A 26,476-nucleotide genomic window follows, 5' to 3' on the forward strand; every position below is an offset into this window, starting at 1 on the left:
GTCAACGCCCCCGTCACACAGCACACACAGGACGCAGAGGCGGCAGCTGGAGCCCGAACTCAAGCCACTCTCGCTGTCTATTTGGCTGTCGACCGTCGACCTATTCCCCAGTCAGCCAGCATGTGTGTGCTGACTCTGTCCCTCGCGCTGCTCACGCTTTGATAAAAACCGAAATTAATTATTGACGAGCCCGTTGCCGCGGCTTGGCGCACGCGTTAATCCCGTTCGCGTTCTGTTGAAAATTTAAAAGGCGTTCGACTGAAAGCTGTGCGCATATTAGCACACACACACGGGGGACACAGAGACTCAACGACACAGAGACACACCGACACAGAGACACACCGACACAGAGACACACCGACACAGAGACACAAAGACGACTCTTGCTTGCACGCGCACTTCCGCCACTTCCGTTTACGCTCAAAAGCCCAAAATGTATTTACTTTGAACTAGCAAAACTGTCAACGTAAACCGCAAACTATCGGCGGCGAGGAGGACCCGCATCGAGGCAGCCATAACCAAGCAGTTGTGAGCAAACAAATTAGTGTTTAATTATGCATGGGCGGTGGCAGCCAGGCGGCGGCATAGGCGGTGTGGGGGCAAAGCTAACCAAGTGGCAAAGAGACGAACCCAAAATGCATCAAAGCAACGTAAAATGAGTGAAACAGAAAACCAGCGAAAAGTACACGAAGGGCAGGAGGAGCAGAAAGAGCTGAGAGAGAAACAAACACAAATATAAACATTAGAGGATGCAGAAGCCTACGAAACCGGAAGTGAAGCGCGTGACGGTCTCGGTACCGATACAGGGACCAGCCAAACCGCCGCGTCTGAAGGCCGCCAAAAAGCATTTGCAATTCGAGAGTCCACTGCCACGTCGGACACGCACCAGGCAGCAGCAGCGGCAGCAGGGGCAGCTGGGGCAGCCAGACAAAGTCATTGCTATGCCGAGCAACAGCCAGGATGCGGACACGGATGCGGCAGCGGAAGCTGGAGTGGACGTGCCAGAAACGGAGCCACTGGCCGGGCCAGTGCCAGTGGTCGAGCTAGCAGCCAGCCAGGATTCAGTGTCACAGTCGGCGGCCATAAAAAGACGTCTCGCCGAGGGCTGCAGCCGTCTTATGTATGCGTGTCAGCGCGGCGACATTGTCCAAGTGCTCGCCCAGATGCGCGCCAAGGTAAGCCCCCAGCCGCCCTAACGCAGCAACCCCCACAAACATGTGTTACGGTTCAGCGGTAAAAAGCTAGCAAACTTCAAGTGTGGCCAGGCAGTCAGGGTAGGGGCGATCCGAATATAAAAGCCAGCCCCAGCCAGCCAGCCAGCCAGCTAGTCATCTTTGGGCCTCAACAAAGGGCCTCAAATCAGGCAAAGGCGTAACAAGATTTTAATCTTTTTGCAGTCACGATGAGCCGGCACAATGCTTAAAGCCAAAACACACACACACACAAAACCCTTTCGATGCTTCCTGCTTGCCCCTGCCCCTGTCCCTGTCCCTACCACCAGCCACTACCGATGGGTGTCTTTAAATTTCCGTTGCAGTCATTTCGGCGCATTGTTCACAGTTCAGAGCGCCTAATTGCTTCATAAACATTTCTACAACAAGCTGGGGCATAACAAAGGCGAGTTGAATTTGAATGCTGTAAATGGCAGGACATTTAAAATTGACAAAATAATCCCCCAGGCTTAGTTATGCCAGCCGAATGCTGAATGCTGCCGAATGCTGAATGCTGAATGGTGGTAAATGGTCCTTTGGCACTCTCTCCCTCTCCCTCTTTTTGGGGCTTCGCCTTTCCTTGCTTTCCTTGGCCTTTCGTTCACAGCATTTGATTCCTTTTCGGTCCGGTTTGTCCGTCTCTGGCTGCTTCGCTCACTCGTCAAGCATTTCGGCTAAATATGCCAATTTCACATTTAATTGAAATTTGAAAAGTTTTTAATTGAACGCAGATAAATTTTCAAGGCCTTCTTCCCTTTCTGCCCCGCCCCCGCCTGTAATTATGTTGGGGATGTTGCTAGTTTTGCAATTATTCGACAGTCCCAATTGTGAGCCCTGACAAATGCCTTCATTTCCGGACACTTGACGTGCCTGCGCTCTGGTAATTGATATTGACGCCAAATTTGATGTGAAATTGCCCGGCATTGGCATTGGCAATGGCATTGGCAATGGCAATGGCTTTGCCACTGAGCATTGGCGCAATGTTTTGCGAGATACTTTTTGCGCAAATACTTAAATGAGAAAGCCTACCAGCCCCACCCTTAGCATGGCCCTACGGCAGTTTGCTTGGTTATGTAATTGCTAAATGACATTTCGGTTGCCTAGCCCCATCCACCCACCCATTCACGCACTGGAAACGAGTTTATTTGCCTGTGAAATATGGCAAATGCTGGCGATTATTACTTACTTGTGCCGCCTATTTTATGTGGCCCCATAAACAACGACAACATGACCGCATTTTCAGTGGCTGCCAGCTGAAAAACAAATGAAACCAATGAGCCCAGACACTGGGGGCGAACAAATTGGTTTTCCCGGCTAACGGTGCGTATGCGCTATGTACCATAAGTTCTTCATTTCAGCGAGAAAGTGAAAGAGAAAGGTGAATGCTTCAACGCTGCCACATTTAAAAAATACTATAAGAAAAAACTGCAACAAAATTATCAACTTTTTGGCACTATCTGCCCCGATCTGTCTGTCTCTCCAGCGAGCAGATTTATCCAAAATATATTTGTATTTAAATGCGGCTGGATAGGAGCTTTGAGTTTAAGTTCAAATGTGAGCTGAGAGCTGTGCAAAATGTGAATGTAATTACGCCGCCAGTTGCTGACTGATATTATTAATGTTCGTTTGCTGTGATATTGTTGTTGACTCTGCTGCTTATTGCTGCCCTGGCTGTTTATTCTGTTATATCTTGTGCCTGTAAGACATGTTTTAATTTGTCTCTTGTCTCTGCATGTCTGTGGCTACCACTCCCGCTCCCTCTCTCTCTCTCTATGTCTGTGGTGCTGTGGTGTCGGGCTCGATAAGGCCGTCTAAGCTATTAAAAGTTTTAATGTCTTTAATTTGCCGTCTTTGGCTCCAGACTCTGGACTCGAGACGCAGTGCAGAGTGCAGAGTCGCGCCGTGTACACTTCTTTTTTCTGTTCTGTGGAATAATTAAAAAACGTCTATTTGTTTTGGCTGGTGGCTGTCCTTCACTTGCTGATGTTTGCCTCGCGTTTTTATTTCTTGTAGGTATTTATATTTTGATATAATTATGGCTGGAGCACTCTTCAATTGTCTCGACTTCACTCGAGGGTTTGTCTTTGTCTTGCTTCGCTTTATTCGTTTTTTTTTTTTCGTTGTTGTCGATATTATTACTGTGTTCAACATGGCGTATGAGTAACAACTACTGCTCTACACAATCACACAAAAGACTCACAGGCGCTTAAAAATATGTATATATATGGCAGAATAGAACACAGAGAAAAACAAAGCCACACGAAACTACTTTCACTTAAAGAGTTATTAAATATTCAGTTAAAGCTTTCGATACTTTCGATGTTTCACAAGCAACTTTGCATTTGTTCTCCATTTGACTTATATATCTAACTTTTCGCCCAGTGTATAGTGTATGTATTGTGTGTATTTACCAGTGGGTAGTACACATCTTTGGTGGCTTTTCAGCTGCTTTGGGGACTGAGAGGGCGGGCACTCAGGCAGGCAACATCCATCGACGTTGTTTACTTGCCTCTGCTATTGTTTTGCTTAAACTTTTCATTGATGTTGGTTTTTACTGGCGACCTACCAACCCCTCAACCAACCACTCACCCCCTCCCCCACTTCAATATCTTGTCGTACGTCTTTATTGTTTCGTTGTTGTTGCTGTTTTTACCAATTAAGTCTTAATTTCTTAGAAAATAAAACTTTTTGGCTCCTAGCATTGTTTGCTGCTGCCTGCCTGCCTCTGTGCAAGTGTATTTCCCTTGCTTTTCCCAGGGTTTTTCCCAGCTTCTTCCCCAGCTTTTTCTTTATTTTCCCCGCCTCCGCTGCCGCCACCGCCTCTGCCTTTAGTTAATGTTAATGGCGTAATTGTGCCACCTCCGCGCCGGGGTCGGTCACTGGAGGCTCTCTCTCCCTGCTCTCTGGTTGCTCTCGTTACCTTTGCCGGCTTCAAGTTTAAACCGCAATTTAGCCAAGAGTTCGAAACTGAAGTTTTACACCACAAGTTGGTAATTGTATGTCTATCTATGTGTGTGTGTGCCCCGCCCTGCTCTGCCGAGGTTTCGAGTCGAGGCTTCCCCAGCTTGCTGCAGGTGTGAATTATTTATTTTCACTTAAGATTTGCGGCCCTCCGGCCACCGGCAGCCGTCAGTCGGCCAGTTATCCAGGAATTCAGCCAGCCATCCAGCCATCCAGGGGCCCGGCAGCTTGGCCATCAGCCATCCATTCGCCTTTACAGCTTTAAGCAAAAGTTTTCGCTCAAAAGTCAGCTGCAGAAGTTGATTTTGGCTCTGTTAGCCCACAGGAGATGCCAGCCAAGGCATGGGGCTTGGCTTTTGTTTGTTGCAAATAATATTAGAGCAAAACAACTCAAGAAATGCTGGACCCAGGCCATGCCCTGCACTGCCACTTAATCCTAGGGCAGGGAATTTGCATGGAAGCCTGCGGCCATATAGCCTTTAAGGAGTACTTTTTGTACAGGGTATGTTGGACCCAGTGGGGAAATGCGAATGGGAATTCTGTGTGGTGGAAATCACAAAGCAGCAGCTCTGCTGGGCTGGCTTTTCCTCTTCGAGTTCGCTGAAAAGTTGTCGTGCAAAATTAATTTAAAATTCTGTACGCACTTTTTTTTCTCCGTCTCCCTAAACTTTGCTTTATAATTTTGAAGCTTGCAGAATGGCAAACAGTTTAGCAAATGTATTTGCTCAGATTTCCACAGCTTTTTTCCCTCCCATTAGTTTCGATTGATTGACCTTCGGTGGCAGTGAGAAATTTTTTTAATTACACCCACTCAGCGCACTTTCTTTTTTGGCAGTTTGCTTTGCCTTCAATCAATGTGCAAATTATTATCATTTTGGCCGAGTTCCACCCATCCCTCCCTCCTTCTGCTGTACCTTTGGCAACCTCGCTGTCCTTTCCTTTGCTTTGCTTGGCTCCGGCATTCGCTTGGTAATTTTAATTGCTATTTTTACTCTCGTTCGTTCTTGCCTGCCCTGCCCTGCCCGCTTTGCCGCTCAACACGTTTGGCACATTTTGTTGAAAATTCATTAAAAATGACGTTGAAAAAGTTTGCATTTCTCCTCCTGCGCATTTTATTCAGCGGAGTAGCCTGGTTCAATCGGTTCGCTTCTTGGCTGCGCTTCATTCATTTGATTTGCCGCCCCCCCCAAGCGCCCCGAACAGTCGACAGATTATTTCACAATATCTATTTAACTTCAGTTGCAGTCATTTGAATTTTTAATTAATCGTTGGGCTGTTTGCCCAGCCAGGTAAAGCAAATTGCTGCAACAGCCCAGATACTCGTTGCTAGAATGCAATCACTGCTAGAGTCAGCCCAGCCCATGATGGCTGATTGGGGCGTTGTTGGACTCCTTTTGGCTCCCCGCCCGCCCCCATTGACCTCTGGCATTTGCATGTGATCGAGCGAAGTTTTTCGACAGTTTAGCATGTCCGAATACAATTAATTAAACGCCATGGCCTCACACAAATGTCCAAATAAAAGTCAGCGCCAGCTCCCCAGCGCCAGCGTCATCGCCATTGCCATTCAGTTAAATTAAGGGCAAAGGGTTTGAGGTTTTTAGTCATCATCAAAAAGTTGGCCCAACCCAAATGAGGGTCACTGGCTAATTGAGCACAAAACCCCATTTCCAATCGGGCGGTGGGGCAGCCAACTTTGCCTGGAGCCGGGCGCTGGGAGCTGGAGCTGCACGAGTGTGTGGCATCCATATGCGGCGGCTTAGCCGCACAGCTGTCCAATTAATTAGAAACCACCAGAAATAGCAGACGGACTATGACGAGGATGACTCTCCGCTGGACTGCCGGACAGCCAGACTGCCGGACAGCCGGACTGCCGGACAGCCAGACTGCCGGACTCTATTTGGTTGGGTAAGCCAGTTGGCCTGGGCTGACTGGCTGCCCGGTTGTGCGTCAAACTTTGCAATGGCAAATTAATTACTGAAATCATAGAAATTTGTCTTGCAATGCGTCGCTGCCTTGGCTGCTGCCTTGGCTGCTGCTTGTGCGGGTTGCGGCGGGTGCATATATCTGGGGGTTTGCTGTCACTGTTGTTTGGCTTTGGGGAATGACTTCCGTCTGCCGGTTGCCGCCAGTTTCCATTCCATGCCACAGCATTCCACGTTTCCCAGTTACTGCTACGACTGCCAGTTGCCAGAACTTCTGCCGGGCCGAAGTTCTGCTGGCCAAAGTTGCGGAGTGGCACAGGGCTAGGGGACATATAGGATATCCGCATATGAATTTGTATGCTGCTGCTACATTTTTGCTCAAGGAAATGCCCAGCAGGCTAATCACAAGCGCAGGAGCAGCAGGGCAAATGTCGCAGTAGGGAGACTGGGGGCGCTGCCAAAAACTTTTGCCTCTATCGTCGGCATCCAACAATATTTGCTCCGAGTGCATAATGACAGTCAAAGTTGACACAAATGAGCATGGCTTGTTACTAATTTTAATGCGCTTCGGTGCACAGTCCACAGTCCGGAGTTCAGAGTCCACAGTCCACAGTCCACAGTCCGGAGTACAGAGTCCCTGTCCGAGAGTGGAGAAAGTTTCTGTTGCGGAAATTACTGTGAATCCGGGGGGTCGGGGGTTCTGCATAATTTTTAATTGACCCAAGCCACGTTTACAACCAGACTGAGACACAGAGAGAGAGAGAGCTGGAGAGAGCGAACGGAGTCTCCCCGTAAAGTTTCTCAGATATTTTGCAAGTTAATTCGATTTAGACAAAAACTTGAGCCATGACTTACAACTCACCAAAAACTTGTCCAATGAATTATGCAGGGGACATGGACATGGCATCGAGCCCATGTTCATGTTCTCCGTATCCGATCGGCACTCTTTAAAGTATGCATGAGGCATGCCACGGCATGATGGGCTGGCCGGGGAATTGAATTGCTGTTAAAGCATGGAAATTGCTGTTGATGTTTAGCAAACAGTTTACCACCTGAGATTGAAATGGCTGACTGTGGAGCGTGGCAGAGCGCGGGATAGGGGAGCTGATGCTGAACTGTGGCTTGGTGGGGCAGCTCGAACCGCCAACAAAGTTTGTAGATCAAAATGAAAGTTTGCCGTTGTTGTTAATCCATTGCACGGCATAAAAACTATGCGAAAGTTTACCTACACAGCAGCAGGAGGAGCAGCAGGAGGAGTAGAAGCAGGAGCAGGAGGAGCAGCAGGAGCAGGAGTAACAGCAGCAGCAGCAGGAGTACACGGAATCCCATGGATACCTGTACACGAGACACGAAACCTGGAAGCTGAAAGCTGGCAGCAGTAGCCCGCCTGCCACATGGCACATAGCATAATAATAATCCGTGCGGCAAAACCTTTTGATGAGTTCAGGTTAAAGCGGATGAAAGATGGAGAGAATGCTGCTAGGGGGCAGGGGCAGGGGCATGGGCAGGGGCTGGATAGGGGTGCTCTGAGGGAGCTCTGCTCTGAGCCAAAGTAGCTGTAAATAATTGCCAAAACTACTTAAGAATGCTGCACCGTGAAACGCTTCCTAAAGGATCAGCCAGGTGGAGGAGCCGCAACAAAGGGGCCTGATTCCACAGGCAGCGGCAAAGGCAACAGCAGCGGCAAAGGCAACAGCAACGGCAATGCATGCAGCAGCAGCAGCCGCCATTGTTGCTGCAGCCGGCAACGTGGCACTAATTAGAAGTATAAAAGGTGCCACAACAACAGTTAGAGCACACAGAGAGCATCATTCTACTCTGTGCTCTCCCCCTCTCTCCCTCTCTCTCTGTGGCACTATCTATCTCTGTCTGCGGTGTATCTGTAGCTGGAGCATTGTCTGCCGAGCATGCAAATTATAGTTGCTGCAAGAGCAACGCAGTGGCAGTGGCAGTGGGTTGAGGCAGAACCAGAGGCAGTAACAGACGCTAGTCTGGCGTCTTGAGACTTGAGGCTGCTGCCACGCCCAGCTGCAGGTGCTTCTTTTGTGGGCATTGTTGTTGTGCTGTGGCTGTCCCCCCCCACCTGTGCACTTGGCCGCTTACATTAATTAAAAGACATCTTCAGTGGCCGGGTAAATGTGATTAACATATGAATGGCACATTGTCTGCATAAATTTGCCATTGAGTGCCGTCTGTGTGTGGTGGTCACTTGACATCTTAAGCAGCACGCGGACAGGACAGGGCAGGGCAGGACAGGACAGGGCGGCCGACCCCAAGGCGCCTGCAAAAGAGTTTCCGGTATTTTGGCTATAGCAAGCCCCTGGGGGGGAGGGTTCCTGCTGCTGCTTCTGGGCTGTTTCTGCTCCTGCTGCTGCTGCCCTGCTTCTGCTCCTGCTTCTGCCCTGCTTCTGCTCCTGCTCCTGCTTCAGGCCTGCTCTAACCTTTTAATGTGCCACATTCTCTGCTGTCGCGTCACACATAATTATGGCGGATGTGCTGTCCAACGAAGCGTTAACTCGAATTCTGTGCTCTGTGCTCTCTGCTCTGTGGCCCTGCTCTCTCTCTCTCGCATGCCAGTTGCCATTTGTGCCCTTTCATGGCTTTCAGGCCATGCATGTATTTTATTTGTTATGCATTATCATGTAGCACAGTGTGCAGAGTCCTGTCTGTTGGCTCCTGGCTCCTGCTGTAGCCCCAGAAGCTGCTCTCAGCTCAGCTGTTATTGTTGTGGCGGCTGTGTCTCCATTCATTATTATTTATGCTTTATATATTTATTTGTATTTGTATTTGTTTTTTGTACGCACTTCCGCTGCGTAAACAATAAAACTCACTCTCCTTGCGTGTCTTTTCTTTCACTTTATTCCGGCGGGGTGGTGGGGTGGGGGGTGCTCACGTCTCGTATGCGTATTATTCAAAGGAGTTTAACTTCCTGTGACTGCTGTGACCAGCTTCCATCTCATTGTTATGCTAATGGACTACGATATATGAATAATAAGCCCTGCCACTGACCACAGAGGCAGCCTGCCCCCGCCCCTTCTTTGTTTTTGTTTCTCTCTTTTCTCTTTTCTTTTGGGTGGCTTTGATTTCGCACAGATGATCCTGTGGGTCTCCAGCGTTCAGTCCGACAGTTGTCGCTTCAGTTATGCAAATACTCGACCAATACAAATTATTTCCCTGTGTCTTTGTGGCTTCTTTCTAAATTCATAAACTCTCGAGGATACACATGCGAGTGGGGTCTGCTCCCTCCCCCTCCCTAAGCCCCGAAGGGGTAGAAAAAGCCCAAAGAAAGTTTTAAGGTCCGAAAGGCAGCAGCAGCAGCAGAACACAACACGTGCCGATGCCAGCTTACGATTGGCCCTGCACAGGCGAAGAGTCGTTAAAATTCGAGTTTTATGTCCATACTTGGGGTAGGCAGGGGGAAGGCCTAACCTAACTGTTGCTGCTGTATTTGTGGCATGTTGAATGGGCATCATAAATCCCCCGCTGCCAGGATTTAATGCTCACCTTTTGTGTGTGTTTGTTGTGTTTGTTTTGTAGCTCATTTGGGCCAGTAATCTGCTGAAACTAAAACTGCGATACGCTGACCCAGTTTCTGGGTATTTTTCTTTCGTTTCGTTTTTAATATGTTTTGTCTGCGAGTGCACAAAAAAAAAAAAAAGAAAATTAACAAATTCAACACGGCATCAGCATCAGCATCAGGCAGCAGCAGAATGTTGTTTCATTCAGCAGTTGGCAGGGCAATATTTTCCATTGGTTATGACAATTCGATTTATATTACTGCCTCTAGGGGTTTTTCCCTGTTTTTCCCAGTTTTTCCCTGATTTTCTGCTGATGGTTTAGCGCTGCTTGTGCGGCCAGGGCACGTTTTATTTGTTTAAAGAACTATTAAAATGGCATAAACAGCGAATGGCATGGCGAATGGCAATCGGATGGATGGTGGGTAGAGTAGGGCATGCTGCTGGATCTGGCAATGCCAAAGTTTTATCTAGCTATGGACCCTGGTGGTGGTGGGGTGGAGCCAGCAGCTGCTGCTGCTGCTGCTGTTGCTGTTCCCTTTTGAGCCCGTGCTTGTTGGTCGTATTTGATTATCGCATTTCATTCTGTGTTTGGGTTGAATGTAGAAAGTTGAATGCAAATTTGCATGACACCAACAGAAGCGGGCAATGGGGGATGTCCAGTCCGCTGGCGGCAGAGAATGCGGCAACAATCACACCAACCAACCAACCATCATCATCATCATCATAATAATAACAAAAGCAGCAGCAGCAGCGGGAGGCAGCATCAGTGGGAGGCAGCAGCAGCGGTAGAACTTTATTTGACGCTGCTGCCCCCCCACATCTTGGCTCATTCCTTTGTGCCACCATCAACACAACAGGAGGCGAAGGAAAGGGCACAGGAAGCAGGGGGAAGTAAGGGGAAGCAGCAGCAACCGGGCTGTCAAAGTTTTTAGGTATCATTTCAGTTTATTTGAATTATTCATAATCCGGACAGCAGCGTAGGTCCGCCGCGGCATAAGAAACAAACAGCAGCAGACCCGGACAGTGGCAGTGGCAGTGGCAGGGCCAAGAACAGATAGCGGAAGCAGCAAATAAAAATCATTCATTGTAAATATTTTTTTCGCTGCGAACAACAAAAAAGAATAAACAGGCAACGCTGGAGTTTTTTTGCGGCAAACAAAAAGGGAAATGTAAGGCAGGCAGCCAGCCAGCCAGCCAAAAACCAAATTCGATTCAATCAACGGGCCACAAAAATATGAGGCATCCAAAATGGGTAAATGGGGGGAGTCCCATGCAAACTGTAAATTAAGTGAAACATTAAATATTGATGTTGGCGCTCAAAAACTGCCCAAGAAAGTCAAATACCAGATGGCAGGCACACAGAAATCCGAACCGATTCGAACTGCGGCAAATAAAACACCGAAAGTGGGGTATATATCGTGGGCTATATATCGGACCTGTTGTTCAAAGTCCTTGCGCCCCCCCCCTTTTGGCCCTTAGCTAGGCACGCCCATCATGCCACTGTTCTGTGGAGCACGCAAATGTCTTAAGAGTCGAAACTTTTAACGCTTTTAGTTTCTTGTTCTTGGCGCAAGAGTTTCTCGTCTTACTTTTCTTCTTCTTCCATCGAGCTGCTCCTCCGCCTGTTCGACCCACAATAAAAATGTGCAATAAATTGGGCAGCCAAACGAGCAAAGAGGCGGTGGGTGGATGGCTGTCTTTAGGACAGTTTTACGAGAGTCACGCGATAGTTGGCGCCCGATATAAATAGAATGCGGCGTGCCCCGAAATGATTTTAGAAATTGATTGTGGGTTGGAACACAGCAACACAGTCAGTCAGTCAGTCAATCATTCATTCCAGCCGGAAAGATAAACAGTGGCAGTGGGAGCCAGAGAATTAGCACAAAACTTGGCCCAGGGACCACATCAAAAGTTAGTTGGGGAAGCCTAATAAGGCGCCACCCACGCCACCCGAATGTCAGTGGGGCAAAAAACTTCCTCTCTCTCGGCTAGGCGTCTCTTTATCCTACTACTCCTTATTCCCTACTATCTTTCTCTAGTCGTGAGAATTCTCGACGATTTGCCAACATTTTCACTTTCACATTTGCGTGCTGCCGCTGCTGCTGCCGCTGCCACTGCCACTGTCGACGTCGCTGTCGTCGCATTGCGAATTCCTGCCAGCAGCGGGGCAAAGTTTTAGCATACTTTTCGGCGGCGGCGACAGTATTTTTTGTGCACTTGACATGTTTTGACACGCCAGCAGAGTGCACGGCAAATGGCGACGACTCCAACGGCCGCACGGCGAACATGTTTACGTTGCCCCCCCTGGAGTTTGACGTGATTTTGCGCGCCAAAAATGCAAACGCAAATCTGGTGAGCAAAAGTAGCAGCAGCAGCAGCAGCAAGCAATTTACTGAGCAAGAAAATCAAATAAAATAAAATAAAATATTATTATTATTTTATTTTATTATTATTTTTTATACCCGCACACAAAAAAGAGTTAAGGGGTATATTAACTCTGACTGACTGAGTACGGGCATAAGTAGAGTCGCGTCCCCAGAAGCGACTCGCACGTTCCTTCTCGCTTAATTTTATTTCCGAATTTTCACCTGCCGATAAGCGCTAGAAATTACTAGTATATTTCTTCAAGTGCAGCGTTAACTCACCACGTTGCCAAGGACAACGATTTTCCAGCCCGCTTCTTGGCCGTTTCCAGGCGTCCCGACACTTGCACTTTCCAGGCGACGCTTTGCGTTTGTTTACCTTTTTTTTTGGCCGTTGCCGTTGCCCGTTGCCTGTGCTGTTGCTTTAGTTACTGACCAACAGCGAGGCATCGGACGCGTTTTCCACTCTGCGCATTAATTTTTGTGCTTGTTTTTTGGGTAATAATTTCCACATGATTAACGTGCATAAATGTATGGTTTAATAATTAATTGGCGAGTACTCGCAGCCATTCAGCCATTCTGCACTTAACGCGTGTGAGTGTCGTGCCGGCCCGGGGCGTGATATGTTTGGAAAAAATAATTGCTTTCGTTTTGCCAATCAACCAACCAACCAAGCAGCCAGGCAGGCAGCCAGGCAGGTGGCCAGACAGACAACCAATCAGGCCAACCACCAACAACTTGGCTGGTTAAATAAACAAGCATATATGTACATATATATATATATATATATATGCATGTATACGTGTGTGTATATTTTTGTAAAAATATTTGCTGGCAATTAAGGCTTTGGCCCGCAACAATTACGCGATCTATCAAACATAGCAGCGGCCAAACAGCAAAAAATAAAAGGTGAGAGACAGACCAGAGGGGGAGAGACAGAGAGAGAGACAGAGAGAGAGAGAGAGACCAGAGAGAGAGAAAGAGGGAGAGGCAGAGATGTTGGCATGTCGGTATGTCGGGGGCAAATGTCGCTGCTGCTGCTGCCACATTGGAGCAGGCATAAATTGATGCAATATGCAAATGACATTTTAATTAGTTTATTAATCGGTTGCGGTAACTGCCGTGGCTTCAGGCGATTGAACCTGCAACTCAGCTCAGCAGGTGGCATCTCGCTTTTCCCCATCATCATCCTCATCATCCACCATCGACAAGTGAATGGCTGAGCGGCATAATTAATTTTTGAGCCGGAAAACCTGTTAATAGACGTTTGTAATCTTACCTTACCATCATTTCTCTTGCTTGGCTTTGCAGCCTCAGCTGCTGCGGCAACGGGACCGCAGCAATCGCAACGCGCTGCATTATTGTGCGGCGCAGGACCTGGAGCAGACAAGAGACCTCGTGGCGGCGGCCAGCATCGCCATCGCAGCCCCCGAGCTGCTGGAGTCCGCCGATGAGGATGGCTTCACGCCGCTTCACTTGGCTGTTATTCAGGGCAACTTGGCGATGGTCAATTTGCTGCTAGCGAACAAAGCCGACGTGAATGCGGTGGACAATGAGGGTCACTCGGTGGTGCACTGGGCAACGGGTGAGCATTACCCTACCCTACCCCCGCCCTTAATGATTCATATAAACTTTCCCCATTTTTTATCGTCTAGTTTGCGGCGAGGTGGAGTCGCTGCGCGCCGTGCTGTCCGCCGGTGCCAATGTCGCCCAGCCGGACGTGAATGGCGGCACTCCGTTGCACTATGCCGCCCAGATGTGCGGCGCCAGCTACGACAGCAAGCAGCAGTCGAGCAGCAGCAGCAGCAGCAGCAGCTCCAGCAAACTGGCCCTCGAGATACTCGGCATTCTGCTCTCCCATCCGCAGAGCAGTGTCGATGTGCAGGACAAGGACGGCAGGCAGCCGCTGCTGTGGGCTGCCTCGGCGGGCTCCGCCAAGGCGGTCATTGCACTGGTCAAGGCGGGCGCCCGTGTGGAGAGTGCCGACAAGTGGGTGGGCCGTATCCCCCCCGTAAATACTCTGATAATAAATCTGTTATTTTTCTTTCAGGGATGGACTGACGGCGTTGCACTGCGCCGGCTCGCGGGGCCACACCGAGTGCATCGATACGCTGATCAGCCTGTGCGGCGCCCCAACCGACCTCATCGACTCGAATGGCTGCACGGCGCTGCACTATGCCGTGACCCTGGGCCATGCCGACTCCACGGCCCGTCTGCTGGACCTGGAGGCGGATCCGAATCGGCAGGACCGCAAGGGACGCACGCCCGCGCACTGTGGCTGCGCCAAGGGCCAGTTCGAGACGTTGAAGCTGCTGAAGGAGCGCGGCGCGAATCTGTGGCTGCGGAACGCCAAGGGCGACCTGCCGCTGCACGAGGCAGCTGCCTCCGGGCGCAGGGAGCTGGTCGAATGGCTGCTGGCGCAGCGCTCCAAGCAGGTGAACACCACCAGCAACGATGGCCGCAGCCTGCTGCACATTGCGGCGGCCAATGACTACACGGACATGTGCAAGCTGCTGCTCGACTATGGCGCGGACGTGAATGCCGTCTATCGCAACTCCCGGGGCCTGGTGCTGACCCCCCTCGATGGGGCACTGCAGCGCGGCCATCGCTCGACGGCCAAGTTCCTGCAGGCGAACGGCGGCCAGCCCTCGAACAAGGTGAAGCTCACCACCAGGCGGGGCAATCCGTTCCACGAAGCCAATGCGGCCGATCTGGTGCGACCGCTCAAGTACGTGGAGAAGGAGGAGCTGCAGGATCTGCGCAGCTCCAAGAAGTATGTCGTGTATCTGAAGCAAACGGATGCGGGCCGAGAGGATGCCGATGCGGATGCGGTCTGCAGCTGTGCGGAGGAGACCTACCGCAAGGAGCAGCGGCTGAGGCACGTTTGCCGGCGCCACAAGCGGCGACAGCTGCGCCGGCGCACCAGCAGCTGCGGCGAGTCGAAGCACGAGAAGTGCAGCGATCTGTGCCGCTCCAAGAGCAACATCGAGATCAGACGCCGCCAGTCCAGGGAGCGCTGTGCCAGCTCCAGCGAGTGGGAGGGCGAGGAGTACGACGAGGACTCCTGCGAGAACTGCTGCTACCACAAGCGGCGCAAGGAGCGAGTGGTGTCCCGGAAGCGTTCCACGTCTTCCAGGCGATCCAAAGAGCAGCCCGACAGCGATGGGGATGAGGGCAGTGAAGACAACAAGGGCTCCAGGAAGCAGATCGAAGTGCATGGCGACCCACCAGCCAGCAGCGTGGGCAGGGAGCAGCCGGGCAGTGCCCAGCAAACGCCCCCGAACACAGCCAGCAAGGAGAGAACGTTCATCAAGTCGCCTTCGCAGAGCGCCAAGAGCGAAAAGTCCCTGCAGGCAGAGCCTCTCCAGGCGGGGGAGACGCATGCCGTGGAGCTCACAGACGAGGAGCAGGAGACGGCCAAGTCTGTGGTGACGCAGGTCGATGTGCATCACGATGCCGAGCAGCTGCCAGCCAAGTCGTCGGAGGAACTGGCACTGGAACAGCCTGCTGCCGAGGAGGTCAAGCAGGAGCAGCAGGAGGAGCAGCAGGAGCATCAGCCGGAGGCCAAGCTGCAGCTCAGCGAGGAGGAGACACAGCTGGTCTCCAAGGAGGTGGAGCAGGTCATCAAAATAGCAGCCACTGCCCTCAGCAGCGAGTCCAAGAGCTCCAGCGAAGAGCCGCCGCCAGAGGTGGCACAGAATGAAGCTGAAAAGGTGGCAAAAGACAGCCCACCCACGCCCGAGCCAGTAGCCCCTGCACCTGCCACGCCCACAGCGCCAGCTCCAGCCAGTGGCGGTGGTGGGGGGGAAACCGCAGAGCCGGAACCACCAAAGGCTGGGGAGCAGCCTTCAGAAGCAGCAGCAACTCAAGAGGAGCTGGAGCCCCCCTCGGAGCCAGCCAAGCGGCAGGTTGAGCCAAAAAAGCCGCCAACCGCACAGCAGCCACGCCCTGCCACCCAAACGCCAGCCTCAGCCTCAGCCTCAGCGCCAGTCCCAGTCCCATCTCAGTCTCCAGCTGCCTCCCAGTCCCAGTCCCAGGAGCAACAGCAGCCGCAACGGGAGCAGGAGTCGAGACGTTCGTTCACACTGCTGCCCTCCGATTCGGCGGACGATGACCCAGTGGCAGCCCCTGGGGGCAAGGCAAATGCTTCCGACGAGCCACTGGCCACTGAACGCAAATCGAGCTTCCATGTGCTGCAGAGCGACGAGTCCGTGGGAGAGCTGGAGCGTGCAGCGCGTCCCGGACGGAGCGTCGACTACAGCAACAGCAACAGCAACAAAAACAATCAAGTCTTTCAAGTGGTGGGGGATGGGAGCGCAGCGGGCAAGCTGCCCAGCGCCGCGGAGCTGGAGCAGATGGACTACGACTATGAGGAATACGACGAGGAGGAGTACGATGACGATATCGATGGCATTGACCCAGAGCACGACAGTGCACTGCGTCGCTTCCTGAGCACTGGCCATCGCCATGGCGTGGCTGGTGCAGCAGCAGCAGTAGATGGAGCCACAGCCACAGCCACCAGTGATGCAACTGGTGCCGCTGATGCGCTGGCCAGCGGTCGCAAGCGTCGCCTCAAGAAGCGCGTGCGCAGCGGAGCGAAGACGCGCAGCAACTGGAAGAATGCGCAGGAGACGCGCGACGGCGGCACTGGCGCCCTGACCAGCAAGGATCAGGACTCGGGCTTCGAGCCCAGTCCGCGCGCAGAGCGTAGCAAAATTCCCACCCTGCGGTCCGCCCACACGGCCATGCCACGGCGCCCCATATACGCCACGCTCGACGGTCGCTCGTGCAGCAGCCGCCTGGAGAATCGCAAGCCCGGCGATAAGGGAGCCTGCGACATGGCCGCCGTCACGCGCTCCATTCAGCGCAACATTCGTAGGTGAGTGAGTGGCCATCAGAGCTGATGGCCAGGAGGAGGATTCATTCATTTAAATTAATCTTCAGGCAGTTAGTGGCGAGGCTGCCTGCCTTTTCGGCTGTAGATTTATTTACTTGATGCTTGATTTTAATCAACTTGAATGTCCCACCGCTCCTTCGCATTGTATCACGCGCACAGCTCTCGGTGGCCTTTTAATGTAATCAAACTGCCTGCAGCCAGCCACCCGACCATGTCCCTGCCCCTGCCCCTGCCCCTGCCCATGAACAGGCCGCCTTAAACTTAATTTAGTCAGGGATTTAATAGCCTGGACAACATTTCTCATTTCTTGCCTTTTTCTCTTTTTTTTTTTTTTTTGGCGGGTGTCTGTGGCGTTGCCATTGTTGTGCTCGCTCGCTGGTCAGTAAATAAATTGGCCGGCTTCCGTTCGCCATAAAAAAGCGCGCTTTAAAGTTATTATAATGCGGTTAAAGGCAATAAACGCGGCATTAATGTTCATTTCCCCAGCTACTTGAGCATGAACTATGACCCCACTGAGCACCCCAGCTCGCAGCCGTAACCGTAACAGGTGGCGGCGGGGGTCTGACACAAATGAATTGGCCTCATCGTCTACACCAGTGACAAGTACTTAATACAATTCTCGCTGCTGTCCAGCGTGACTTCTTCTGCTTGTCGGCCGACTTAATTAGACCACAATTTAATGTATTTGCGTTGATTATTTGCCGCCCCAAAAGGGGTCAAGCGATTAGAGCAGAACACAAAACGTAAATCATAATTAGGTCAGCGGCAAGTGGCAAGTGGCAAGCAGCGAGCCTGTAGCCTCCTTCACTCTCTACTAATATCCATTCTGATTTACGAACGCCCGCCAAATCTCGTCCGGCCTTGTCATTAGCCCCAAATGCTCATTTCCGGCAAAGAGTTGCGCATTTTAATTAGGTGCACAGACAGAATACTGGACCAGGGACCAGGGACGAGAGACCAGGGGCACAGCTCCCCAAGGAGCGGCACACCTGCGGTGTGTTTGCTTTGTTTATGCAGAAACTTGAGCAAAATATGAAAATGAGGAGCCAGAATGAGCCAGGCAGAGCAGGCAATGGCACTGGGGCGGGAAAAACCAAAGAGAAAACCATTCAGTCGCTGGGAGCGGCTCCGTTTACAACTTGCTAATGCTAATTGTAAATGGAATTAGTGCAGATTAGCGGGGAAATTTTTGGAAGAGGCGGCAAGGCAATTACCATTTGTGTTCGCCCGCTTGTACCGGAAATCCTTTCGTCCCACCCCAAGGCTGGGCCATAAGCCGCCACTAGCGATGAACAGAACTGAACCCAACTCTGGCCTAGAGCCGTGCGCTCTGCTCGGTAATTTAATTTTTGTCATTTGGTTTGGGGGCGAATCAATACACACGCTGCTGCCACGAGCCAGGAGACAGGAGCCGCTGCTGCTGCTGCTGCTGCCTCAAACTTAAAAGTCAATTGTATTTATTTAATGTATTTGCATAAGCCATGCCACACACACACACACACACACACACACAGAACTTAATTAAAAAGCGTAAGCTGACTTTTATTAATTTTGCTAATCTGCCTTGTAGCCCCATGAATAAATTTGCAAACATTCAAACCGAAAACCAAAAAAAAACAAAAACCAAAACAAAAAGGAAAAGCAACTGAAACCGAAACTGAAACTCTGTTCTGCTCTGCTCTGGCAAACAAAAGCAAAGGCAGAAGCAAAAGCAAAAGCGAAATTTTCGGGTGGCGAGCGCATTTCATAAATAATTCTTTCCACTTGACTAATGAAAATATTTAACTCGGCTGTTTGCATAAGCCGGCAAACTGTAGCCGAAGCAGCCAAAGAACAAGAACAAGAAACAAGCAACCATTCGCCCATTCGCGCTTCATGTTAAGGTTTCGGCAAATACGCACCATGCGGCGTATACGCAATGCACGAGACACCGAAAGTCAAACAAGTGTCCCTCCCACCACAGCAGCCCCACAGCAGCCTCTCAGAGCCGGCAACTTTGCCAGAACAACTTCCTCAACAAGTCGACAGAGTGAGTCAATTAATTCTCGAAAAACACACAGAAGGAATCTGAAAGGGAAGAAAAAAAAAAGAATATACAAAATAGAATTTACGTTGGGTCTGAAATGAAGTAAAAAGTGAATCCACAATCCATAGCTCCCAGTAGAATATTCCCCACTCCCACTCCCATTCCCATTCCACTCCCATTCACTCCACTCCCAATGCAAAGCATTCCCATGAAAAGTGTGTAAATAGAGATTTTGTTTTTCATTTTATTCGTATATATTTTGCATTCGCATGCTATTTTCCATGGACCCTCGACTTGGACTTGGAACCTGGTGGCTGGCTGGCTGCTGGCTGGCTGGTGGCTGGTCCTGCTGCCTCGTCCAACTTTATTTTCCCTGCTCGCTTTTGGCTCCAAAGAGATTAAAATTTTATCTGACGCATAAATTAAACAAATAACTTACCGGCGCTGCGAGTGTGTGTGTGTGTGTGTTGGGGGTGTGTGTGTGTGTTGGGGGTGTGCCGTGCCGTTGTGTGTCCCAGCAGCACAGGTGAGATTTGGGATTTATAATGTGCGCTCACGTAATTGACATTGTTAAATATTTGGATTTCGTTACGTTGGCTGCGGGGGCGGGGGGAGGCCGAGTTTATCGGCTATCCTTGTGGATACATTTTTCGGTTGGCGACTGCCCCCTCGGGCCGTGACGCAATTAGGCATATTTTTGGGCCGATTTTAAGCGTTGATTATGCAAAACTATCCAGCACTTAATTAATCTGCAATATGGCAAATCAAATACCTTTTTTTTTTTTCGAACTTAAAGTTTATTTTGACCTCTGCTGCAATGCTTTTTTGGAGTGTTTCGAGATTCCAGAGCCACTTGGAGTACCGCCAGACGATAAAGCGCCCTCTCTCCCTCTCTCAGTGGGTCTGCTCTCGGGCCAGCACTTGGCAAAGTTTGAAGCGGGAGCTCAAGAACATAGCCGTAATGAAAAATGAAGCGGAAAAGTTTTTTTGGGAACCCAAGAAGCCAAGAAAGCCGACAGTGAGCGGCGGGCGACTTTCAAATCAGCCGCAGACTTTTCGCTGGCTGGCTGCGGCCATCGATTTTCAGTGGAGAGAAATAAGTCGCACCTGGAAATCTGCTCAAGCAGAGGCCCTGTATGCAGGCCACGTGCAGCAGCCGCCGCCTGCCTGCCTCTCTCGTCCGGCCATTAACACTTGGCAAAAGGTTCTGCCTCGCTTTTGTTATTTGTGGCGCACAAATTGCCAGCGGGCAGGCGGGTGGGCGGTGTTTTTTGTTGTTCCTGTTGCAACTTGTGCAGCGCTTAATTTCTTTGCATTTTGTTGTCACTGGCGTTGTCAGCGCTCCAGCAGAGCCAAGCAGAGCCGAGCCGAGCCCTGTGCCTAGGCCTGTGCTGACTTTGCCGCCTGGCGGGCTTTCCACTTCATCCACTTTGGTGGTGCGTGCACTTTTTGCCTGTCACATTTGTGTCACAAACAGGAAGACGTGGGCTGGGGCAGCGACTGTAGCTGGGACTGCTGCTGGTGCTGGGGCGTGGCTGTCAGTCGTTGGGTCGGACAGCCTGTGTTGGTCGGTCGCTGGAAGCGCTGCAGCGGCAGTTGCAGTTGCAAATGTAGCACACAAAATCAACGCCGCACAAGAAGAAAATGAAATGAAAGTTGTACTAAGCGAACGTAAAGCGGAAACGGAAATCAGTAGCAGTGGCAGCGACAGCGACAGCAGAAGGGAAATGCAAAGGGGAAAGCGAATGGCAGGAGGTGCGAAGCAGAAGAAGCGGCTGCAAAAAAATGTGCCAAGGACATGGCATGGCATGGCAAAAAGTATTTGCACAGGCGGGTGGCGCAGGCACAAAGAGAAAGACTTGCAAACAGCTCAAGCGCAGCCGAATGGCGCAGCCAGAAGCGAGGGAGGCGTAAAATTGAAAAGCGCTTCGGCAAACAAGCCTTGGCGATGGCTATGGCGATGGCTATGACGACCAAGATAAAGATAAAGATGGAAATGGTGATGGTGATGAAGATGAGCATTGGAGATGGCGCTGATGCTGATGGAGCCTGCAGATGACCGCAGCATGAAACAGGAGAGGCAGCGGCAAAACAAGCGGAAGAAGTGGGATGATGATGGCCACCAGCAGAGCGGCACAAGACTCTGGAGCTGTGCTGGCCGCTTTGAAGCCGCTTCGGGGGATTCGGGCTGCTCTCGGGCTCTCGTCCAATTTATTACGCAGTTTTTGGCTCACAAGCATTCTTACCTTGGTGGCTGGGCCGGGCCGGGCCCTCTTGCCATTTATTAGCTGGCACTCAGCTCTGCCGCGGTATCCCTGGGCAGCCACTGGGTGGGTTGGGGCAGCGACCAATGAACTTTTGTTTCAAAGTCAAATTGTTTTGCATAAATTCGCGTAGCGCAGCCAAGTGGCGAGCAGTGTCAAGCGCTGCCAGCCTTACCGCTCGCTGGATAAACAGCAGGCTGCCTCCTGCTGCTGCCTTCTGCTGCTGTTGCCTGCCTCTTGCTGCTGCTGCCTGCCTCCTGCTGCCGCCTCTCGCTCCAAGTGCACTCGACAAATTTGCTTAGTTTTTTCGGTGAAATGCATTTCTCTGACGATGACGATGACGCTGAGGATGCGGTTGACGATGCCGTCAGTTGATTTGGAACAAAGTTGTTGGCCTCCGAGCACGGTTTAAGGAACAACTTTCGAGTGCTTAAAGTGCTGCACATTCCATGCCCACCCCCATCCTGCTCCACCCTCGTGTTTGCCTAATTTTTAATATAATTTCTAATAACATTTTACGGCATAGCGGCAGGCAGGCAGGCAGGCAGGGAGGCATGGAGGGTGCTGGCCCCGTTGCTGGCTTTAATTTCACTTGAACTCTGACTGCCTTTCGCCCGCTCAATTATTAATAGAATTTTTTGCGCGTACGCACTTTAGTATTTTTGAGGAAATTTTTAATAATACGATGCCTTTTATTGCTGCCGCGCATTGTCTGGGCGGGCCGCTGATGGTGGCTACAATGGGTGGTGGGACGGAGGTCTTTTGTGGGGTGCACAGCAGGCGACTGTGCCTTTGTTTGCCTCGCGAAATATCAAAATGACAATTTACGTACATTTGCCAGCATTTATTTTGTGTGCTCGCAAAGCTCCATGAGGCTAAGGCTAAGGCTGAGGCTGCTGCTGAGGCTAAGGCTGAGGCTGCTGCTGAGGCTGCTGCTGAGGCTGCTGCTGAGGCTGCTGCTGAGGCTGAGGCTGCTGCTGAAGCTGATGCTCATACTGATGCTGATTCCAACTGAGCATGGAACAGTGGATGGCACAGGCAGCCTACACCGATAGAAAAAAGCCCTGAAATTTTAATATTTTCACTTAGATTTTAATATTTATGCCATTGATTTTCATCCAAGAGTGGTTGTATTAAAATTGAATATTTTTCACTTAAATTTTGATATTAATATAGAAATATTTAAATTTAATATGTTTCATATTTAAATTTAATATATTCATATTTAAATTTAACATGTTTCATATTCAAATTTAACATGTTTCTTATTCAAATTTAATATGTTTCATATTTAATGTTAATATGCTTCATATTTAAATGTTATATATTAATATTTAAATCTAATATGTTTCATATTTATATTCATTTTTAACTAATCGATTATTATTTTGCCTACGCGTACTACATTCAAGTCCAAATTCACCAAGTTAAAGTTTGCAACTAAAAATAATCGCAACATGAGTAGAACTGCATTGGTTGTGATTATGCCCCTGCGGTAAGATAATTTTACTGTGTATTCAAGGTTGCAGCAGCGTGAACCAGTTGGGAATTCGAGGGACATAAAACAAAATAATATAAACATATTTCAAATAAATACAAAAAATATTTAATTTCATTTAATATGGAATATTTAAAATAAAAAGTTTTCCATTTGATTTTAAAACAAAAATTTTGAAATCAAGTCATAATAATATTCCATTTAAATATGAAACATATTAAACTACAAATTTAATATATTATAGTTATTTTGAAGTGTTTTGTATTTAGATTAAAGATTAAAAAAGCATTTTTAATACATTTATATTTGAATCAAAGTGAATTCTATTAAATTTTACTATGTTTGTATTTAAAAATGGCATTTTAAATTCAAATATGATTGTAGTTATTATACCCGTACTCAAAAAAGAGTTAAGGGGTATATTCGATTTGTGGTAAAAGTGGATGTGTGTAACGCAGAGAAGGAAACGTTTCCGACCCCATAAAGTATATATATTCTTGATCAGCATCAATAGCCGAGTCGATATAGCCATGTCTGTCTGTCCGTCTGTCTGTCTGTCTGTCTGTCTGTCTGTCTCGATGAGCGCCTAGATCTCAGAAACTATAAGAGCTAGGGCAACCAAATTTGGTTTCCAGACTCATGTGATATCCCACTGCTACAAGTGTATTTCAGAATTTCGCCCCGCCCCCTTCCGCCCCCACAAAGGACGAAAATCTGTGGCAGGCACAATTTTAAAGATACGATAAAACTAAAAACGCAGTATCGTAGAGAATGCCCATATCTACCAGACTGCTGAATCTGAATTAGATCGGATCATAATTATAGCCAGAATGAAGAAATTAATTTTCAGTTGCTTCCCCTGCCCCCCCCTCCCACAAACGACAACGAAACTCATTTTCCTTCTCGCTCGCACACTCTGCCGCGTTCAGTGCGCGAGCAACCCCTAGCGGAAAAGATGTAGAATATGAATAGTACATCTATAATCTACATGTTAGATGTAAAATATACATTGTAGATGTAGATGTAGATAACAGATGTAGCAAAAAAATGTAATATGTAAAATTTTTTTTTTAATTCTAAATTCTGAAAATCATATGCTCAAAAATGTAAATACTGACTGAGTACGGGTATAAGTAGAGTCGCGTCTTTAGAAGCGACTCACACGTTCCTTCTCGTTTTTACTATGCCTTTTTTCTATCAGTGTACTTTATTGCCTTCATTGCCTTATTGTTTCTACGTACATTCGCAGATATTACATGGAACGAAAGATCTTTCAGCATCTGCTGGAGCTGAAATCGCTGCAGATACGCTCCAGCAAGCTGAACGAGGCGGTGCTGGTGAAGCGGGCCGTCGACGACTACCACAAATCGTGTGTGCTGCTGAACGGCGAGACGGGCACCCGGCTGCGGCGCTACAACTTCAGCGAGTACACGTTCAAGAACTTTGAGCTGTTCCTGTACGAGACGCTCAAGGGACTCCAGAAGCCGGGCACCAACAACTTTCAGAACATCAACGACGTCTACGAGGAGGTGGGGCCAGCATTTTGTTACGCGTCCCTTTTTTGGTGGACACTCTCTCACACAGTTCTCTCTGTTGCAGGCGGAGCGACGTCTCAGTCCGGACTACAATGCCTACGAGAAGGCTCTGCAGTGCACCACGAAGACGCATCGGTGCCTGCATGCGGCGCACGCCTACACGGGCATTCCCTGTGCCGCCTACAGTAAGCTCTTGTCTCTCTTGTCTCTTTGTCTCTTGTCTTCCGCTTCTCAGTGCTGCTGCTCCCCGAGGGCTTTAAACGACTGTGTGTGTGCAAGCGTGAAAAATGGCACCACTCCAATGGCATTCTGCGAATGGCACTCCGAAGTGAAATCGCTTGGCCAGGAGCTTGGAAACACTTTCACTGCCAGCTCTCGCGCCCTCGCTGCCAGCAGTGGGTCAAGCGTTGGGTCGCAGCGGACATGCCGGACACTCGAATTCAAAGCAAATGCCGCCCCAGTTGCCCCCCAGGGCCCACATAAAAATATAAATCCTAATTACGAGCAGTTTATTCAGTGCGCGAGGCAAATTAAAAAATACCCCCAGACCAGACCAGACCGCCTTTCTGGCTTTCAACATTTATTACATCTTTCACTCGCTCACTCGCTCGCTGCGGATGGATGGCTGGATGGATGCTTTCGCCTTCAAAAGGATGCGTCCGGCTTATGCCAAATTAAAAACGCATTTATTTGTGCCCCGGCTGTGCTGCTCCTTCTTTTTCCTGCCTGCCCTGTGCTCCTTGCCACTTCCTGCTGCCGCTGCTGCTTCTGTTTATATACTGTTATTTTGTGGAAAGTAGCAGAAAGTCGAGTAGCAGGCAACACTAATCCCCAGCTGAGCACGCGCTCCTGATCCGGCCACCGAAAATGGCTTGTGAGCGACGAGTGCCAGCCAGCAGCAGCTCCAGCTGTGGCAATTGAGGCGCCAACTCCAGCTCCAGCTACAGCTCCTACACCCATTCCCTTATTAGTTTTTACGATTGCATGCAATCTAGCAGAGTGTTGTCCATGCCACCTGACAGGAGGCCCCTCTGACAGCCCTGGCAATTCATTGGAGTGGCGGTGCTGGTGCTGGTGCTGGCAATGATCGCCCTTTGATCATTAATCTAATGTGTCTGTCTGCCCATTCTTGATATTGCAGTTCCCATGATGAATCACCACACGATGCCCAAGTTTGGCTTTGGACCCTACAAGAAGACCGGCAGCGTGAGCAGCTTCTTTCTGCCCAAAATACTCACCAGTGGACGTGCCTCCAGCGGACGGGCTGGCGGTCTGGGCGGCAGCGGCGATGGCGTTGGCGCTGGCAGCCGTTGCAACCACAAGGTGGCCCTGGAGCTGTCACATGGCAAGAATAAGCAACTAATTTCACTGCCAGCGGAAAAGTTGGACAGCAATAAACGCTATTATGTGACGTTCACTGTTAAGGACTCCTCGGGGCATGGCAGTGCCATCGAGTCGCACAAACAATACCAGAAGCAGCAGCACCACCACCAGCAGAAGCAGCAGCAATGCGGGAATACTGCGGGCGAGCCAGGAGGAGGCGGAGGCAAGTAGCCCTCCCGCCGTATACGTAATGTGGCATACAGTCAGTGCGTACAGTCAGCCCTCGTCACTGGCCTCGGCCCCTCATCCTGCCCCAGAGTCCACTGCTGCTGCTGCTGCTAGCGTTGTTGCTGGCAAATGCATTAAAACAATGCCATTGCAACATTTTGTGTCGCTGATGCTGCTGCTGCTGTTGTTGTTGCTGCCACTGTTGTTGTGACCACCCGTTGTCCGCTGTCCGTTACCGTTTTTTTTTCCCCCGTTTGTTTCCTGTGCCGCTGCTGGCGGAAAACCATGGAAAAAATCAGAGGTTAAGCAGGGCATATTAGACGCTGCTGCTGCTGCTGCCCCTCCTGCTGACTGGCTCTGCCCAGACCTCTTCCGGGGTATTTGCCAGTCGATTCGTGCGCCGTTGCTGCACCCTGCTGCACTTTAAGATGGCCAACTGCTGATAATGGATGATGGCGCTGCTCTGCGTCTGTCAGTTGAAGTTGTCACGCCAGCAGCGTTGCATGCACCAGGAGCAGCAGCAGCAGTAACGGCAGCTTAAATTATGTGCTCCGCCAACCCCGGGCCCGTGTGAGTGCTGTGCTCTGCTCCTCCATTCTGTTTTGTTTTGGTTGTTTTTTTTTTATATTTTTTTTTCCGTTTGCTTGTTTGTTTGTCTGCTGGCGCTGCCGCTGCGCTTTTATTTCAGTTTTTCATTATCATTTTTTGTGTCGTTGTTGCTGTGTGCTGT

At 49.9% G+C, this 26,476-nt stretch overlaps 1 protein-coding gene across 1 annotated transcript; it reads left to right on the top strand.

Annotated features, from left to right (window-relative positions):
- Positions 1 to 749: 749 nt before the first annotated feature.
- On the top strand, positions 750 to 26,395 carry LOC111070105 (protein phosphatase 1 regulatory subunit 12A). The gene is made up of 7 exons (XM_022360427.2): positions 750 to 1,175; positions 13,287 to 13,560; positions 13,631 to 13,964; positions 14,026 to 16,854; positions 23,910 to 24,189; positions 24,260 to 24,380; positions 25,337 to 26,395. The coding sequence occupies exons 1-7, from the start codon at positions 750 to 752 to the stop codon at positions 25,747 to 25,749; spliced, it is 4,677 nt and encodes a 1,558-aa protein (XP_022216119.2). The 3' UTR covers positions 25,750 to 26,395.
- Positions 26,396 to 26,476: the final 81 nt, after the last annotated feature.

Source organism: Drosophila obscura, unplaced genomic scaffold, assembly GCF_018151105.1.
Source record: "Drosophila obscura isolate BZ-5 IFL unplaced genomic scaffold, ASM1815110v1 contig_150, whole genome shotgun sequence".
NCBI classification, from domain to species: Eukaryota; Metazoa; Arthropoda; class Insecta; order Diptera; family Drosophilidae; genus Drosophila; species Drosophila obscura.

Excerpts from the sequence above, each read along its gene's own strand:
- LOC111070105 (XM_022360427.2), top strand. The coding sequence starts at position 750 with ATGCAGAAGCCTACGAAACCGGAAGTGAAGCGCGTGACGGTCTCGGTA. Across the intron at positions 1,176-13,286 it reads TCGCCCAGATGCGCGCCAAG|CCTCAGCTGCTGCGGCAACG; the intron begins GTAAGCCCCCAG and ends TTGGCTTTGCAG. Across the intron at positions 13,965-14,025 it reads CGTGTGGAGAGTGCCGACAA|GGATGGACTGACGGCGTTGC; the intron begins GTGGGTGGGCCG and ends TTTTTCTTTCAG.